Here is an 18,855-nt window from a genome sequence, read left to right as displayed (position 1 = left end):
GCTGTCTTGCAGCACTGGGGCCCTGGGGTCAATTCTCGACCTGTGTGGAGTTTGTTTGTGTGGGTGCTCCGGTTTCCTCCCACAGTCCAAAGACATTCTGGCAGGTGAACTGGCTTCTGGGAAAACTGATCCTAGGTTTGAGTATCTGTGTTTGTGTCTGTTCTGCCCTGCGATGGACTGGTTATACCCTGCCTTGCACCCATTGCTTGCCTGGAGGTGTTCCAGCTTGGAACTGGGAAAAGCAGTTAGAAAATGGCTGGATATATGCTGAATATTTCAGCAGGTAAGGTTTACCTGAGCCGTGTCCATGTGTCGGCAGCCTCAAGTCACATGACTGTCTATCATTGTGACGTTTTCAAATCCTGCGGAATCTGAATCCTTTCAATTCTGTAATCCAGGGGCTTTGCTGAACTTGCAGCGCTGCTGTAATTTCGTCACTTGGACACAAGATAGCAGTGTTGTAGCTCTGGTGTTTATAAGCACTTACAGCATTCACTTGTGAGAGAAACACGACGCAATAACTTCTGAAATTTATTTAGCACTCTCAAACAAAATAACATTTTAAAAGTATATGCATTTTTATGTTTTCAAAAATATTTTTAAATATTGTAAAATAGTGTGTGTATTTCAAAACCCAAACAAAACGTAATTCCAACAAGAAACAACTTTTCTATTTTTGCTCTTCCAGCGCAGTTTTCTTGTCTTAATATCTGAAAACAGGTGTGCATATCGGACTTGTTTTGCCACATATTAAAATATATTATACTTGCGAACATTAATTTCACACATATTGTACAACTATAAATTGTCATTAATAAAATGCGAATTCAATCATCTTCGTTAATATCATAGTTCTTCCACTGAGATAAACAACGAGACGGGAAAAAAAAACAATTATCCAGGGCACAGGTGCTTTAGATTTGAATTACCCGAATTACAATCATTGTCAATTTAAGTATTTTGGCACAAGCTGCAAAACATTCTTCAAATAAACACTGTCAAAAACGCTATATCATAAATAAATGATAAATTGGCCAGGGTGAAGCGGTTTTTAAATACGTCCCTACTCTTCAGGAACCGTCAGTGATAAATCCTTCTTTCATACAACGCGGGGTATGTAAGCGCTAGTAGTGTCCATTTTTCAAAAACGAATAAAAACACAATTTTAATCACGAACACCAAGAAACAGCCCATCGCCGTGTCGTATACAGCGGCTCAAGGTAACAAAATCCAGCTACTTTCAATGGAAATCTGAATTTCCCGCCCATCCACGATTAGCCAAGTATCATGGCGGACCTACAAGTCGCTTGTTTGTGGTGTGAATGATTACGTTTTCTTGTGGTTATATTTCTGAACTTTCCTTAATCATTTCGTTAACAAAGGGAATTTCTTTCAACGATGATTTGAATAATAAATGCACCCCACACTGCAACGTACGGTATTAAAACTAACGTCATCTAGACAGTTACAAAGCAGTATAGAAACAATTCAGGTTAAAGGAAATGTAGGAAACAGTCGTAAAATATCGGAATCCTGGCAGTGATTGTACCAATTAATTAAGCCTGTTCTACATCGGTATTGGAAAAAAAACAAGACGTACTCAAGTAAACTCATCTGACATGTCTTCAGCAGCATCGTAAACACATTATTAGGACACAATTACAAGATAATAAGGTTACAAAGGAAATAAACCATTGGATCCATTTTTCGACCTGTCATGGTCTGCAGACTCTGTGTTCTCAACCTCCAGTTGTTCTGAGTCGATTAGTTTGCATTTTTCAATAATCTCCATCTCATTTATAGAAATATTGATCCACTGAAACGCATCTCTTTTCCATCGAATTTCCTGTGACCAGCAGAGGGCGGCAAAACCACATCTAAATCCACCGTGGGCTGAATCCGTGGGTGCCGGTAGTCCCTCATCCACTGAATCAATACTACATTTACACGCCACTTCCACCACAAAAACACAGAACGCTTCGTTCAAATACAATATAACTCATGAAAAGCCTAAATTAAATGCATACAACCTTAAGTTTTATCATACCACTAAAATCAGGATATAGCGAACTGCATGTCTACTTCGTTCTAAAGAGCGAACTGAAGTCCGTGGTGTGTAAGGAACGCAGAAAGTTGCACAGAAGGTTTGAGACTGTTTTTGCAGGAGTGAAAGCACAGAAAGCATGTCCTCTTTAAGCCTTGCTGGAAACAACTCAGAGGATGAGTCTGCGCACTGGTACTTGTCAGCTACCACTCACACCGACACAAACCACTACCTTACTTCCTGGAAAACAGACCGCAGCGCTTTCAGCAACTGGCCTGTGCCCACAAAGCCAACACTAATCAAAATGGTGTCAAAACATACAACATCAAAACCCTAATCACTCTCACATGCAATTTCCCTTCCAATTACTGGAAAAATATATTCATAGATTCAGCTATTTAAAAGCAAAATGATTTGGAATCATCCATAGTGGTCCTGTAACGGAATTAATTTTCCCAAATGTGTTAGTAAATTATGTTCGTAACACAAACAGCTTAAAACACAACAGTACAGTACCATACAGCAGCACCCCTGTCAAAGTCTCATGACCAGTCTACAAAGATGCAACATTCTTGGCTTCAAAGAGGTTAAGCCATTCTCATGCCTGATTAATAAAATACTTTTTTCTCAGCAAAAGCAGATCGGAATAACCTTGAAAACATCAACTGTGCTTGTGTTTGCATAAGCCTTGACCTGGAAACTGTTTTCTAAAAGTTTTATTTTACCGAGTGCATTATTTCTCTCTTTTACTAATAACATTTGAAAGCATTGTAAATGTAACCGAATATCTGATTTCTCCAATTAATTCCTTGTGCTACTGGCCTTGAAACCAAGTCAATTAAACTACATTGAGGTGACTCCTAACAGAGCAGTGATGGGTAGGCATCACTGGCTACGACTTTCTGAACTTGACAGCATTTTAACATGCATGTAATCTGTTTCTTCGAGTCAATAAGACTGGTCACAACGTGCTGGTTTCCAACAGTTTGCAGCTCAGAAGGTGTCACCCATTGTCATCCAGTTTATAAACCAGTAGCTGAGGGCTGTGGTCTGGTGGGGAGCTGGGGTAGCCCAGTCCGTACAGGCAGTTCCCAGACCCGTAAGGCACCACATGATAGTGCTGCAGCTCCTCGTAGCTGAAGGGCTCCGCGCAGCAGTCTGCCACCAGCACTTTCACCCGTTTCCTGCCATCCCCGTACAGCAGCCCTTGCCCCGGGTTCCTGTCATAGGCCCGGAAGTCCTCCTCCTCCACCTCAGCCTCATTGTGGATCTTCCTCAGGAGGTTGTTGATCAGCACGGACCTGCGCAGGTAGGCTTCTGGGTCTTCCAGGAATCTGAGTTTCTCCAGGGACAGTTTTAGAATACAGCTCCGGTCCTCAGGCAATATCAAGTGCTAACGAGAGAGAAAGAAGCACGAGAGTGTTTGGTCCTATATGCACCAAGCAAAGGATGAGGGAATTAAGGGGTGCGTCTTAAGAGTGCATTCTGGATTGACGCTACAATGCATTTTCACACACTGCATTGATCAATGTCAAGTCACATAGAGGAGAACGACACAGTGAGAGCTTCCAAAGCTTAGTCTGAAAGTATTGGATATGTAGGAAGATGGCACTCATGACTGAGTGGCCTCTACTCATGACAAAATCTTCTTGTGGATTGTTTCGTCAAGATGAATGCTTCCTGCCACCAGATGTAGGTAGACTGGTATAGTGGGCAAAATACAAGAGGTGAGATTTGCAACAGTGCGAAGAAAAGGAAGTAGCATTTACTTGTGCACTTGTGCAGAGTGCAAATCATGTGAGTGTGGTACTCATGTGACATCAGGTGGAATGGTATGTGGGCTGAGACATGGGCTTGAATGCCAAACACATACACATTACTAGCCTAAACTACAACACAGCTTGTACTTCTGCCCTTGGCAGAGCAGTTAGCATGAATGTTTGTGTAGTAGGAGACATCAGCAGTGTTGTGATTTTGCTAAGGGGGCCAGAATGCGCAGAATTCTCTCTTGCATCTGGGTTCAGGAGCTTGCTAGCACTGCCCCACACTCAGAGAAAAGGGCAGATGAGATGGGCATTCACATCTCTCCATGACTCAAGAACACACACCAAAGAGAAGCTCAGCAGCAAAAAAGATGTTTGCTGCACTTAGACAATTACACATCACAAGCCAACAAAGCAATGCCAGAAATAATTATCGCATAAAGATAAAAGATGCTCTTACTTTCTGAAAATACCCATGGTAATCTCTCTGTAAATCCTCCTCTTCTGCATATTTTCTCTTAAAGTAAGCGACTTTCGACGTTGTTGATCTACTTGGTCTGTCTTGGAAGGAACTGGCTGTTCAAAGATACAAAGTGAAAAAAGGAATTGCTGTGTGACTGACAATAATTCAACATGCAATCTCTCTGGGTTCCTGAAGTTCCTGCTGTTGCTGGTTCACAAAGCAGGCAGAAATTAATTTCATCAGTGTTTCCACGGATTGAATGTGAATTTCTGATGTCATTATTTAAGATGATTGAATGACATCAATGAAAATAACGACTAACAGGTCCCAGTGTTTCTCAAACAGTATGGCAAATTGAAACACTATGGGACATATAAACACCAAAAATCATGTACAGTTTTAGAGATACATATATCTCATACAGTATATCATTTTCATACATACAGAAAGTGAGTTTCTAATTTGTTTGAATTTGATGCTAAATACATCAGCACTTTATTGTCATGGATTACTAACAGAGTTGCACAACATTTTGTTAGATTCACCCCTGGGGATCTGTGCCTCTTTTCCTTGGTAGAGAATTCAATATCAGATATTGTCAACACTGAGAAAATTGGAGGAGTGGATGTTCCCCAGTTGGGCGCTGTGTGCATTGTGAGAACCACTGGGAAATTCAGAACAATTCATTTACAATTTGAATTGGCAAGGACATCATCTTCAATGTCTTCTTCGAGCAAAATCGACACCCCTCACTAAAGACATCAGGTCTGAGAACTCCTGAAACATGAAAGAGAATGCTTTACTTTTGCCTAGCTTCATCTCAGGAACCCAAATGAACAACCACCTCGCTCTTTATCCCTCATCCAAACAGAAGCCTGCTAATCCAGCCAGCAGGCAGGTTCTGGGAAGAGACGGGCCATTCACACAGCGCTGCTGTGATTTCCTTCTGGAGTTGCATCATCGAGTCTGGAGCCACAGCTGCAAAGCCACATTATGCCTAATCAACTGCATAGTGCTGCAAGAAAAAGGTGAATAATCCCACGAGGAACACAGATGAAAACGTACCTGAAGGAGATCGCAATCAACCGTCAAACTGCTCTCTGGAATGGGTCCCTGTGCTCTGAGTCAGCCTCTCCACAGTGAACATTGTTTTAGAAGCTCCTCTTTACAGCTGTGTATTTGATAAAGAAAGGCTTTAGGGGTGGCACTTAATCCAAGCAATAAGTGTTAGTAGGCAGATTGCCTAGAATAACAAAATGTGCACTGTATTCTCACAATGTTGCAAGAGAATCTCAGAGACTTCCTGACATGAATGATTCATGCAATATGAGCATTCTTCAAAGTCATTGCACTATGTCCAATATGCAAACCTATTGCTTTTCCCATGTCTGGAATTGTCATTCCACTGCACCGCACGCAATAGTGGCAGAAACAGAACGTGTAGACAATTCACTGACACCAATTATTAATGGCAAGCAGCAAAGCCACCTTTCACACGCATGTCATTCAGCAATAACATTTCTACTTATGGAGTTCAACATACAGTATGAGTTCAGGAAATGTATTGGATTCGCTTGGTATATGCACTGCATTCCACAGCACTGACGAGCTCAGCAATTTGTGCCCAAAAACAGTTATTACACTGTGTTCTAGATTAGCGTGGACTACTATTAAATCTAAATACAGGGCTGTTTGTGTAACACCTATCTCATACAATGCATTCTAATTCACCGCTAAATTACAGCTGCTTAAAAAGACAGAATTAAAAGTATAAATAAAAAGTCGGGTTTTTTTTTCATTGTTAAAAAGCAGACATTATGTCTGAATTAAAATGTAGACATACAAAATAAAATGACCAGACACCTTCAGTTGTGAGTTGAACAACATTTAGCATTTCAGTATATACATTAAAGGATTTGTGCATTTTTTTCCTTGGCTTACTTTGATTCTGTGCAAGTTTTAGCGTTTCTCATTAAAAAAAAAACAATTCATTCATTAATTTACTGAGCAAAGGGGCGTCTACACGTTTCTGCGGTCGGAGTGCCCCGTCTTTATTTTTCAGGCTGAGTGAATTTGTAAACCTACAACAGCTCTAAAGAATAATCCTTCAAGCATTTCAAGCATATTCATCATCATCTATTTCTGGCAGATTTTAGTTAAGCATTATTCTTATAATTAAAAAAGGTCAGCTATCTACACCCCCGATGTTGGTAATTGGAAAAATAAACAGTTTCCACTTCATTTCGAGAGATGTGCGTTCAGAAGACTTAGTTTGTATACATCGCCGGTCTTTAAATGGTGTGGAAAGCGCTCGTGAGATTACACTTCCGCAGTAGTTGTCAGTCAAACCGCTTAATGTATTGAAATTATTTAACGATATACTAAATCGTCGTCCCCCGTGCCGTAACATCTCCCAAAACCCTTTAAACTGCAAGTTCCTGTAGTGTGCAGAAATCACAGCCTGCGAGCGTCTTTGCTCCGCTGTCTAGCAGCGAATAGCGACCACTATACTCCGCTACAGAGAGCAAGACACAGAGAACGCGAGTATCCGCGACATCCAAGAGTGAGGCAGGGAATGCATTCTTCAAAAAGAACAGAAAAATATTTTGCACCTTATGTCAGACCAATTAAAACACCGTCGCTGGTAGCGTCGCTAAACACTCTTGTGATTTCTGAAGTATTTTATTATACACAGAAAAGCAAACATTCCCCGCCGCGAATTTAATATATAGTTGAACCGAGAAGACAAGAAAGAAACTATAACGTATGAAACACGTACACAGACCCGGGAGTATATACTATAAAAGTGTTTTTCCCTCTGTTTAATTGCAGTTCGTTGTTTTTTTTTTTAAAGAAGTTAAACAAATACCTCTTGAAGGTTACTCAAGCTTGCCGACACCCAAAGAGCTGGCAGATCAGTTGAATTAGGATGAAAATTGATCCTCGCTCAGAGCTAGTTGGGTTAGTCTCCGCTCTGTTCCTGTCCGAAGCTCTAACATTGAGTCTCTTTTGTTATATGCGTCAGCTGTCCAGATCCAGGGACTGACTGAAGTTTCCCTTTTATATCTAGGCGCTGTATCGCTTTCCCAATAACCCCCTTGAAACACGCAACGCTCCCAAGATCTTAAAATATCCCTTTTTTGAGCAACAGGCAACAACACAGCTGCGCCGCAGTCTCATTGGTCCTTAAAACGGCAGATGTTTCTTGTTGCTAGGAGCGTTGCTAGGCGATGATGACGCTCCCTCATTCTCAGCAACATTTCGACTTGGGTGCTAGATTTCGCATAGTGAGATGTTTTTTATTGACCGCGGTGCACGCTAAAAGGAGAGGATATCACAGCACGGATGACAAGGTGCTCTTTGGAGAACCAAAAAAAAACTGTTTCGCCTTTTTAGTCCAAGTGGTAATAAAATGAATTTGGTGCTGCGAGCCCATTTTTGCGAGCGCAGCAGACATTTGCCGGGCAGGTCTGAACTGGCGAACGCACACAAATAGCTTCACATTACTTAATGTACTCCTGTCTGCGGATAATAATATACCTTCAGATCTCGACGTGTGTGATCTGCAACAGGCTGCCCAAGCAAATGCTTCGTGGCACCGCTGGGAACTATGCAAAAGAGGCATCAAGTCTCCCCCCACACGACCCTTAAAAGTGACCCAGATCTGAAAGTCGGGTTTATTCCACGGTACTGCTCATCGTCAAATCATTAATGTATTTATTGTGACGTGGGTTTGTAACATTTAATTGATTTATTGTGACGTCGATTTGTAACATTTATTATACTACTGATGCGCTGGGAGACATGGTAGGTTTTGCTGACGAGGTGTCCGGTAGAACAGTCAGGTTTTCATCCCAGCCGAGTTCTCTACATCGCTACAGTAGATTCATTGAAGCTCATTTTTTTTTAGACTTATATTTCTTTTTGTTTCTTCGTTCAGTCCTGAGTGTCCAAAATACCCAACTTCAAATTTCCTGCAACGTCAGCACACAGAACTTCACACAGCATCTCCTCCACCTGCTGGCAGTTGCTCTCACTAGTTGATCACCTGATAATGAACAGACTTATCAGACACACACCCGCAAGGAGGAATGACACTGTGACAGATACGCCCACTAGGGGGAATGATGCCACAACAGACACGCCCACAACAGGGAAATACACGCCCACAACTGGGAAAGACACTGTAGAGGATAGCCCATAACTGGGAAAGACACTGGGAAAGACACTGTAAGAGACACCCCACAGCTGGGAAAGACATGCCTACAACTGGGAAAGGCACTGTAGAGGATAGCCCATAACTGGGAAAGACACTGGGAAAGACACTGGGAAAGACACGCCTACAACTGGGAAAGACACTGTAAGAGACACCCCACAACTGGGAAAGACACTGGGAAAGACACGCCTACAACTGGGAAAGACACTGGGAAAGGCACTGTAAGCAATAGCCCACAACCAGGAAAGTTACTATAACCAACACACACAACGGAGAAAGACACGCCTACAACTGGGAAAGACACTGTAGAGGATAGCCCACAACTAGGAAAGATACTATAGCAGACACCCCACAACTGGGAAAGACACTGTAACCAACACGCCTACAACTGGGAAAGACACTGTAGAGGATAGCCCACAACTGGGAAAGGTACTATAGCAGACACCCCAGAACTGGGAAAGACACTGTAACAGACACGCAGAAGGTTGATACCAATTAATTTTAAATTCCATTTGACCTTCTAGGAGCTGAAAGCAAATTTCTAAATATGCCCAAGATAGAAAACTATAATCAATTAGCTTGTGATTAAGAACGCAGTTGTAGCAAGACCAGACAACTTGGTGTTCCTCCAGGCCCAGAGTTTGGATCCACTAATCTAGAACACATCCAACCATTCACAGTCCATTAAAGTAAAACACACCAGTACCATTACCACCCCTACTTCCATTTAGTAATCACACATCAAAACAAATGTCTGAATCATTACATAAGGCATATGGTCAATGAACCAATGGCAGATTCAGAAAATAGTTGATACACTTAGCTATGTAGCTAAACGTCTTTGCACCCAACATTCATCTTTTCAGTTCTACTGATTCATAAGCCTGTAGTTTCTAGGAATTCTAAAAAGTCATTCAAAACACAGGAACGCAAGATGTTGTGAAAGGCAGAGGAGCTTCAGGTCACAGTAACTGGCTCTACTGTTTCTGCCTTTCCCTTGTTTTATTGAAAAGTTCCTTGAGATGATGAGTCAAGAAAGGCGTTCATGAAAAATTACAATAATCTCTATGTGTTGTTACTGAGCACTGTGCTCTTCTGTCCCCAGTCTCTGACCCTCACAGAAGGCGAATGCTCACATCTTTTGTTATTACTGTGGGTGTATGCAGCCTTAATGGCCTTGAAGACAGAGAGAGCACAACGACAGTGAAAAGAAAAAAAAACAAGCAGTGGTCACAATTTACTGAAAGGCCATGAAATATGTACAAAACATATATTATCCTTTAATCATTGCATGCATGGTACAGGCACTGTACATGTACAGGATTCACTGGTCCATGCTTCCATTGGCTAACAGAGTAGTACATTTGTTTAGCAATGCATGCTTATTTCAACACAAGGCTTTCTCATGACAAGTACACTCCAAAATCCCATACAGATTCTTAGCTACAGGCACTTCATATACATGTAATCTGTAATACAAAAGATGCATGCCGTACTGTATAAAAGTTCTTTTAATGCATCCAGAAGGTGATTCTTACTTTAAAAATATATATGCACACAACAACATGAACTTCTACCATGCATATGTGACATTTGTTACCATCATCTATGAAATGCATAGTCAAGATAGATTCAGTGCCGGTGGCTTCCTTGTGCCACTTTGAGAAGATAGAATAAAAGAGGGAGGTTTTGAATGCTGAAATGTCACTCTCATTAAGATCTTAGTTTTTTCCTCTTCCCTAGAAGTACCACGTGGGATTTTTATGATTTCAGGGAAAAAACAATGAGTTTTGCAAATTGAACACTTCAGGAATACCAGTAAAAAAAATCCACTGTGTAGCACAGCAATTTCATTAATCTTGTCTTCCCGTAAATGTCATCAGCCTCCATGCTACAGTAATAATAAAGCAAATCCTGGTACAGTTAATGAAAGAACTGAAACGTTCTTTTCCCAGTCATCATTAGATAATGTTGGCGGGCAAGCTAGATAATGTTGTATTGTTCTTTTATCTTAACTGCCTAAATAAAATGGCACCGGGGGACAGACAAGCTTGATTTCTCCATTGAGACACTGTATTGCCACCCTTAGTCAGGACCAGGAAGCAGGAGGCATGCGCACAGTGTTGTTTTAATCATCACACAACAGGTGGCCACATCTGGATGCTCCAAAGAAAACTTAGGATGCATTCAAGCTTATGAACTCAGTCTACCGTAGTGCTAGTCAGGCCAAACAACCAGCAGCCCTGTAACCCTGGAGTGTGTTCGATATACTGCACATTGCAGATTGTGTGTCTGTCACCGGTCTGCCAGGGAAGCAGTGCGTGTCCTTTGGCCATGTTAAATATTGACCTTGGGTGGCTTTAATGTTGCAGTGAAGCCCCCTGCACTGCCACAGCTGTGGTCTTGGAAAAAGTACTCCCTTTGCAAAACTAGTGGTCGCACATCTCTTGGCAAAGACCTTTCCAGGCTTTGCCGCCATGATTATAAACTGTTAAATGTCAGGAATCTGTGAGAGAGTCTATATTCCTGAGGGGACAAGTCAGTTGAAGTGTCGCTTTGAGGCTTCCATGGGGAACAACCATCTTGGTTCCTGTAGGGAATCAGGTGGAGTCGGTGAAATGGAGATTGGTGGCCCGCAGTTGATTACAGGGGTAAAGAAAAGTTAATTAATTAGGAGTGTCTCTTTTGGGAGGAAAGAGCAGTGGAGAGAGACAGAGAAAAAAGACATGCATTAAAGTTAAACAGTCGCTCTTGTTGGGATGTTTGGTATTAGGACAGCCTCTTCTATGGCCAGGGAAAAGTTCCTTAAAGTGCAGTTAGGACTCTTTTAAGGAGTCAGGTTTTGTTTGGTTTAGGAAGAGGACTTGCTGGACTGTAGAAAGAAAACAAACTGTCTAGGGGACTAAATTTGAGACAAACACTGTTAATGGGCCATCTGACACGGCCCTGTCAAACAAAATAACAACGGGTGGAGGTAAATAAGGCGCTACGCCTCGTAGCTGTACCCGGACAGCATGGTGAGCCAGGAACAGGGCACTGCAGCTGGTGTGTCAGGAGAGAGGAAGGCAGCAGTAGTAGACCCACTCTTTCATGACAATTCACATTCAGGAATGAAGGCTAGTTGACATTAATATCTTCCGAAAGGATATTACAGCAATCAACAGCTCTCAGAGCTCTTCTGTCAAAGAGCGAAACATTGAGCAATCTTAAAAAGCAGCTGGACTTTTAAGTATTTTATTATAACCCAGCCTTCCTATTCATCTCAGGGCAGATGCGACTCGAGTGGCTGGGTGCAGATGGATCTACTGCACAGTGCGTCACGAGAATCTCACAGCTCCGCAACACAGCGAGAGACAGCTGCTCTGCCACCGAGTCTTGAATCCGCAATGAACGAGCACGGGGAGTCGGTTAGTTCCTCTCCGAATTGAGCGAGCGGACTTTGGGAGTGAATGCAGGGAGAAACGGATGAGTTCCAGGGGGAACCGAAAAAATCCACCCCAGATGCCTGCTGCAAACCCGTCCCGAGTGGGGGGGAGGAGGCCAAAGAGTGGGGTCCCCGACACACAGTAGACGCGATGCCAGCAGGCACCTGCTCTTCGGAAGTAGGCTCCGGTCGCGGGACAGAAGTCAACACCTCCTGCAGATCCAGGCAGGCAGCAGGAGCTCCTGCCAGGTGCGGGCCAGTCTCCGACAGGTGTGTACGAGGGTGGTGGGTGGTGGGGGGGATGGGGCGGGCGGTAGTCCTCTAGGACTCCAGCAGGACATGCCAGCGGCAGACCTGCTGGGCCTGGCACTCCTTCATGTCCTGCCAGTGGGCCTGCTCCTCCTCGCCGCTGCTGTTCTGGCCCAGGCAGACCCAGCCAATCATCTCCTTGCGCTTCATGCTGCGGCGGTTGTAGATGGAGACCATGAGGGTGACGTCGGACAGCTGGAAGAGGGCCACCTGGAAGATGAAGGTCTCCTTGTACACAGGGTTGGGCTGCCCCCTCCGGATGGAGGTCTTGCAGCGGGACATCTCCTGGCCCACGGAGTTCAGCAGCGTCAGCTTGCCGTAGGTATCTGGGCGAGAAGGAGGAGGGCCGTTTTAGGGAACACACCCACTGCTGGGCTCTCGCCAAGAAGCAGCACATCGCCCGGTCACCGTGTGCGGGCTGATGACTGAAAGCTTTTGATCCCTGAAGATTCAAAACTTCTGATTTCCCTGTCTAATTGAATGTTCTACTCAAATTTTTAGTTTAAAAAAAAAATAGAATTTTAGGAAGAGCTTTCACAGAACCGACTGGACAGTGACATAGCTGTCCAGTAACTGTGACACCACTCATTATTAATTGTCTAGAAGAAGCACACAGAGTACTTAAAGCCCAGGCTGGCACCTTTCAAACAAAAGAGAACCAATCCAATTTGCAGCACATATGATGCTGCCGTGGGCTATAGTGCTTCTGGTAAATGCTCTCATTAGATAAACTTGTTACCTTCCTTCAATACAGCGAAGCAAAATCTGTCTTTTTCAAAGGCTTTTTTTTTCATTAGTGTTGATGTTCTATTTATAAACCCTGTATTTTCACAGCAGTGAGAGTGATTAGGCAGCGTGATGAGAATGAATTTGAAACCCTGAGCCTCAGAGAGAAAAGCGTTCTGCGCCCTGCGTGGGGTGAGAACACCATTAGTAAACAAAGGAGAGTGTGAAGGGAAGAATTAAAAGCGACCGAGGTGGCACAGAAACAGAACAGCAGGGGTAGTCAGAGCCCCTTAAGGCTACAGTGCCCCAGACTGGGAAACAGGTCAGTTCTGTCAATTACGATCACAAAAAGTGACCAGCGATTGCGATTCAATACTCGGCAGCTATTTATAACTGGGTCCCAACCCTGAAGTGCAGCTCTGCTTCCTGTTCTGTGCTCTTTTAGCCACCCTGAGAAGCAGTGAAATCAGAAGGTTGAAATTAAGGCAAACAGGAAACCAGAATTACCATGAAAGCTACATTTCCCTAATTGCCATCATTTGCCACATCTTACTTCTCCAACTAACATGTTTCTACATTCCGCACAGGTCATTTCTGTCACTTGACCCTGCAGTGTCAGTCCTGCCTCTGATTTTGTGTGGCGCACATAAATGCATACACTCTCCGTCTGTCAAATACTATCAACGTATCTCTAGACAAAGCCCTGCACCTGAAATCTAGGCCTACAGCGCAGCCGGTGTGTGCAGTGCTTTCACTGGGATATCCCTTTAAGTGAACGCAGTTATCTTCCACAGCGGTCTTGTGCGCTCCCGGAACCCGCTGACTGGACCGTGTGCAGAGTCAGCCCTGTTTTCTGACTGAGCGGTCTCCTCACCTGGGGGGCGGTTCACAGCCAGGTTGCGGAAGTGGCTGCCCTTGATCATCTCCACCGAGAGGCGGCCGGTGGTTGCATTGTAGGAGAGGCCAATGAGCAGCTCGGGGACGCCGCCATGCGACAGGGACTGCGTGGACGAGGCGCTGTCGCTGTGCGAGATGGCGGACAAGCTGACCTGGGAGTCCGCACTCTGAGGAAAGACAGTGTCAGATTGAAGGTGCTGTGTGACACGGCTCAGCCCCTCTCTCCAGTAAGACACACAACAGGACACCACACAGCCTGTGGGGATGAATACAGACCGCATGGCAGTTTCACCTCTTCCACCTCTCAGCAAGACAAGAAGGCCAACAGATGTACACTTTACCAGTCACTTTACACATTCAGTATACATCATGGAAATCCAGAGTTTTGTGCCAAGGGAGCTCAAGAGTGTCGGATTTCCACTCACCGGGTTCCTCTCAGCTCGGATTCAGGTTGTCAGCCAACCACCCTGACAGTGCAGGGACATGAGAGGCCCAGCCGTGCCCGTGTGCCGCTGTCTCACCTTCATGTTGCTGCGAGGCTCCAGCACCAGCGTGGCCTCCATCTCGCCCTCCAGGCTCAGGCTGCTCAGGTGGTACAGATGCTCCCCCATCATGCGCTCCCTGGCGATCTTGCCTACCGCGTACAGGCGGAAGCGCAGGGCGTAGCCGCCCAGCTCGGTGGCGTCGATCCTGGAGAAGCGGAAGGTCTCGTTGAAGCGCGGCGTGGAGCCCCGCTGCACGCTGGTCTTGTGCCTCTGCTTCTTGCTGGGCAGGAGCACCACATGCACCTGCCAGGCGTCCATCCCGCTGCGCTCCTTATCCGGGATGTCCCTGGCTCTCACCACCGTCACCAGGAGTTTCTGCGCCTCGACCTTGTAGTCCAGGATGATGATGAGGTCACCGCATCTGGAGATGGGCTGGTGAGTGTCCGCCAGCTGAGAGGAGACTTCCCCTGCTCCCTGCTCCTGAGGGAGAGAGGCACATGCATGGGCAGAACAGGCAGTGCCACCATCACGAATGGAGACCATCGCCTGCTACTTAATTCACACAAGGCAGAAAACAATCCTGCCCCAAAATTGACTCTTCTAGGATTCTAAGACTTGGAGAAATGAATGAGTCTCTCTTAAGGAAGGAGTGCTGCACTGCCTGGTGCATAATAGAATTAAATTGCTTGAGATCTTTTTCTTTTAACAAGTGGGCCTGTGCAGGTCAAAGAGTAAGAGCGTCCTCCTCTTTATTTTAGAGCCTGAGGCACATGAATTGTCAAAGCAATGTTTCAGCTTTGACACTTCCAAATAATTCCTTCAAGTTTATGGTTTCCTGGGCTCTCAGAAGAACTATCCTAAAAGGAGAGGGCAGCGACAAAAAAAAAAAGGGACAAGATTGAAAAGCAGGAGTTCTTTCTCTAACGGCAGCCTTGAATGTCATTTTAGGTGCAGAGAGCTGACAGAGAGTGTTTGCTGGTGCTGGCAGATACACAGCGGCAGAGCAGATTAGATAAGCACTGAAGCCAAGAGAGCACAGTCCACCCACACGCACACACAACACGACAAATGTCACTCTACGCCATGACTTCCACTACACGCACCATCACTCACTGTAAACTCCAAAGTGCATGATCCAGAGCTTTGCTCCAGAGCTTCATCGTTCACTTTCAACAGCCTACCTGTTACAGGTAGCAAGCTCACTTCCTCAAGTTTCTGTACTGCTGGCCCTGCTCCAGGGCCAGCACTTCCTTCCCTGCAATAATCTCTAATAGGGAAGCATTTGTTGTACAGTCTGTATCATTGACTTTCACTCCCCCTGGGCATGCTGGAATGGTAATGACTCCAATAAATCTGAATCCATGAGCAACAACACATTAAGAGCCAAACTGCGGTAATTAGCGAGTGGCAATAAATTAGCTTCAGCGCTTCAAAAATGTAAGGTGTGTGGGATTTAGACATCTAGCTGAGGATACACTGATTACACTGAAATTATTTTTGTAGCATATACGCAACACAATATGCAAGATTCGGTATATGTAGTATATGAATACATCTCAGACTGTGTTCTCCAGTTTCTGGGGCCCTGAACTGAAACCTGATTCTCATGCCATCCTGAGCCAATGTATTGCCAATCCTCAGAACATAGCAGTAACTGCGGGGTGTCTCCCTGACATGACCCCCCAAAACACCCAACATTCATCCAGGGAGCAGCTCTCCGTGAACAAACTCCTGGACTGTTACGGGCGAGTTGTTATGAACCCTGTGCAGGTCTCTAAGAGAGTCCGATGGCTTACGAGTCCGAGAGGAGCGAGGCAGCAGAGTGGTCAGTAGTTCCCGGCGAGGTCGAATACGGGTTCAGAGATCAGCGGAACAAACAAATCCGAAAAGGGGCGAGACGAGAGGGTAGTCGTGAGGTCCAAGGCTAGATGGGTCTTGGTGCTGGTGGTCAGAGGTAGAGGACCATGCGAGCTCAGGAGGTGGATAGATTCCCAATACCAAGCAATGATTCGGAGTGAACGGAGGGTTTAAATAGTGAAGAAAGGGGTGTGGAATGGAAATTGGATAATGAGGGTTAATTGCTGCCAGCTGCACCTGTAACATGGACCACAGCTGGCCAGATTTATCTGCTCATAGCAACCCTGTTGCTCAGAAAAATGAACTGCACTTCACCCAGTGATCTGTGCCCAGGTTCCTTAAAAAGTGCTCAACACCACCGCCCTGCTCCAGGTGCCTCGCTGTTTCATAGCAATGTCAATCTGAGGACCTGCGCTCGTGCCACCCCTGCCCCTCGCCCCTGGCCCTACCTCAGGGCTCCAGGTGGAGGAGGTGTCCGTTGCATCGTTGTTGTCGTAGCCCTGGTTGTCGACCGCCGTCTCCATCTCCAGGCTGCCCTCGGTGGCCTGTCTGCTGAGGCTGGGGGCCAGGCTGGCCTCCGTGCCCTCTGAGCACTTCCGTAGGCCCGCCCCCAGGCCCTCCGCAGTGCCCCGGGAGCCCAGAGAGCCCCGCTCGTCGTCCGGGTACGACTGGGCATCCTGGTAACTCAGCCGGCTGAGCCCGTCGCCATCTGCCAGCAGAGTTACAGCGTCAGACATCCCCCCCCCTGAAACCGCGCAGCGTCCGCGCACACTCAACTCAAACTGGCCTGCGTTTACATTGTGTTCTTCAAATTCACATTTCATACAAGAACTTTCTTCTTGGCGGCTTTATTTTCATCTCTGGAAAATAGGCAAAGAGGTTTATTGCGTTCATTCATTTCTAAAACTGCTTACAAATCGACACTATACTTTAGAATTAGAATTCTGCTCCATTATAGAGCCATGGGGAATGACCTGAACAGATGTCAAACATCAGGCGGTTTAGTGAGTCTTTCAAATTAAAAAAGGATTTTAATTCATATTTAGGAATAATACTTCTGTGAACGAACAATACCTAGTGTAATTTGTCTAAAGCACATTTACTTTCATTTCATATTCATTTTTAATGGAAAAAACTCTTGACCTCTGTTGCCAAACCCACATATATATATGCATAAACCTACTACATTCATTGCAATAATCATGCTATACCATGGCAACGGGGAATAGTGACTCATTTCGCTGCTATTATTACACCAGTCTATTGGTTTACATAATATCTCCCATGTTTTCCATTCTGGTTCCAATCATAAAGTTCATCTTTAACAACCAAAACAATTCAAACAGAACAGACACATCTTCCACCTATGGTGCTCATGAACTTATAGTTAACACATTAGTAATCAATCTGGCTTCATCTGAATAAGAATGGAACAGGACTAATTCAAACCACTGGGACCCAGAGAGCATCCCATTGAGGCTGGACATACTGAGGCTCATGATAATGGCCATTTACACTACAAGCCCATCACTACCGTGGTTCTGTCAAGTGTATGTTTTACACGGGGCTCAAGTGCATGAGAATGAACACAAAAGTATTGTGGCAGAGGATGTGGAGAGAAAGAGAATGAAACAGAGCTTTTATGGAATACATAGAAATATTGGAGTAAAAAAAACTGGAATGGTACACATTTGCATGCTGCAAGGATAAACCAAAAAGCTCAGTCCTTTCAAAGCACCTCTGCTACATAGCCTGGTTGACAGGGTTATTTATCTGATGTTTTATGCAAAACAACTTTCATTTGAACTCCTTCACACAGCTAGGCAATTTACTGGCACAATCTGAGTAAAGTGCCGTGCTCAGGGGTACAACAACAAGGCTCCACCTGGGTTTGAACCCACAGCCTTCCAGAGCCCCAGCAGCTATGCTACTGCATATATACAGTACCCCCCTGCAGCAGAATTCATGTTGCTTTCGATGAAGAGTGACACACAGCCAACTGCCTGGACACAGGCCAAGTGCTACAGGAGGCCACGTCAGGTACCTTCGCAGTCAGAGGGCTCCGTGCTGCCCTCCTCTGGATTGGAAAGCAGCCGGGTGAATCCGTGGGGCCGCTCGGAGCCGGCCTGCGTGCCCGAGCGGAAGCTCTGCGAGCGCGACACCGAGATCTCAAAGTGCTTAGCGATCTCGTCCTCGCTGTCGGACGACGTGGACAGAGCTCCGTCCTCCCCGTAGCTGTTCACTGGGGAGAGAAAGGAGGAGAGAGAGAGAGAGGGGAGCCGAGAGGACAACACTGCTGGCCCAGAAGGGAGGATGAAGTACCCAAAACAGAGTGCAAAGAAGGCCGAAAAAGAACAGACGTTCATGAGCCCCTGCATTTACAACAACAGAAAAAAGGAGTAGAAGGATGAAGGGACTGCTTAACCCAGTTTCAAACTGGTACACTGTCCCAAAGGTTGTTGAAGGAGCAGAACGAGCACCAGATGGAAGCAAGCTAAGGTGAAGAACAGGGGCCGTCTGCAGACAGGCAGATGGGTGGAGACGCAGAGTGAGAGAGCCCTGTCAGGGAAAGAATGCCTATACCTTCACTTTCCAGTCATGTTTGATGTGATTTTATTCCCATCCAACAAACATCATCCTCGGGCATCTTCCAGTTCCAGACAGGTAAAAC

General features: G+C 45.2%; 1 protein-coding gene and 1 long non-coding RNA gene across 5 annotated transcripts in view; both read right to left on the bottom strand.

Moving 5' to 3' along the window:
* Positions 1-518: 518 nt before the first annotated feature.
* LOC107077734 (uncharacterized) lies at positions 519-7,759 on the bottom strand. Its single transcript, XR_001478734.2, has 4 exons — positions 7,140-7,759; positions 5,336-5,441; positions 4,268-4,383; positions 519-3,437 (listed from the first exon to the last, which is right to left on the bottom strand). It is a non-coding gene; the product is annotated as an uncharacterized lncRNA (long non-coding RNA).
* A 1,983-nt stretch (positions 7,760-9,742) lies between these two features.
* The window catches only part of syt16 (synaptotagmin XVI), a 34,114-nt gene continuing 25,001 nt past the window's right edge, over positions 9,743-18,855 (bottom strand). For 3 of the 4 annotated variants that reach the window (XM_069193147.1, XM_069193146.1, XM_015350182.2), the window contains 5 exons: positions 18,229-18,426; positions 16,634-16,893; positions 14,364-14,807; positions 13,820-14,009; positions 9,743-12,545 (listed from right to left, as the gene is read on the bottom strand). In XM_069193147.1, coding sequence (XP_069049248.1) covers positions 12,232-12,545; positions 13,820-14,009; positions 14,364-14,807; positions 16,634-16,893; positions 18,229-18,426 — 1,406 coding nt within the window. In that variant the 3' untranslated portion in view covers positions 9,743-12,231. The remainder of the gene's footprint in view (positions 12,546-13,819; positions 14,010-14,363; positions 14,808-16,633; positions 16,894-18,228; positions 18,427-18,855) is intronic. The other variant, XM_015350183.2, reaches the window with a different exon arrangement.

This window comes from Lepisosteus oculatus, chromosome 8 (genome assembly GCF_040954835.1).
Source record: "Lepisosteus oculatus isolate fLepOcu1 chromosome 8, fLepOcu1.hap2, whole genome shotgun sequence".
Taxonomy (NCBI): Eukaryota; Metazoa; Chordata; class Actinopteri; order Semionotiformes; family Lepisosteidae; genus Lepisosteus; species Lepisosteus oculatus.
This window is presented reverse-complemented; position numbering and strand designations above follow the sequence as displayed.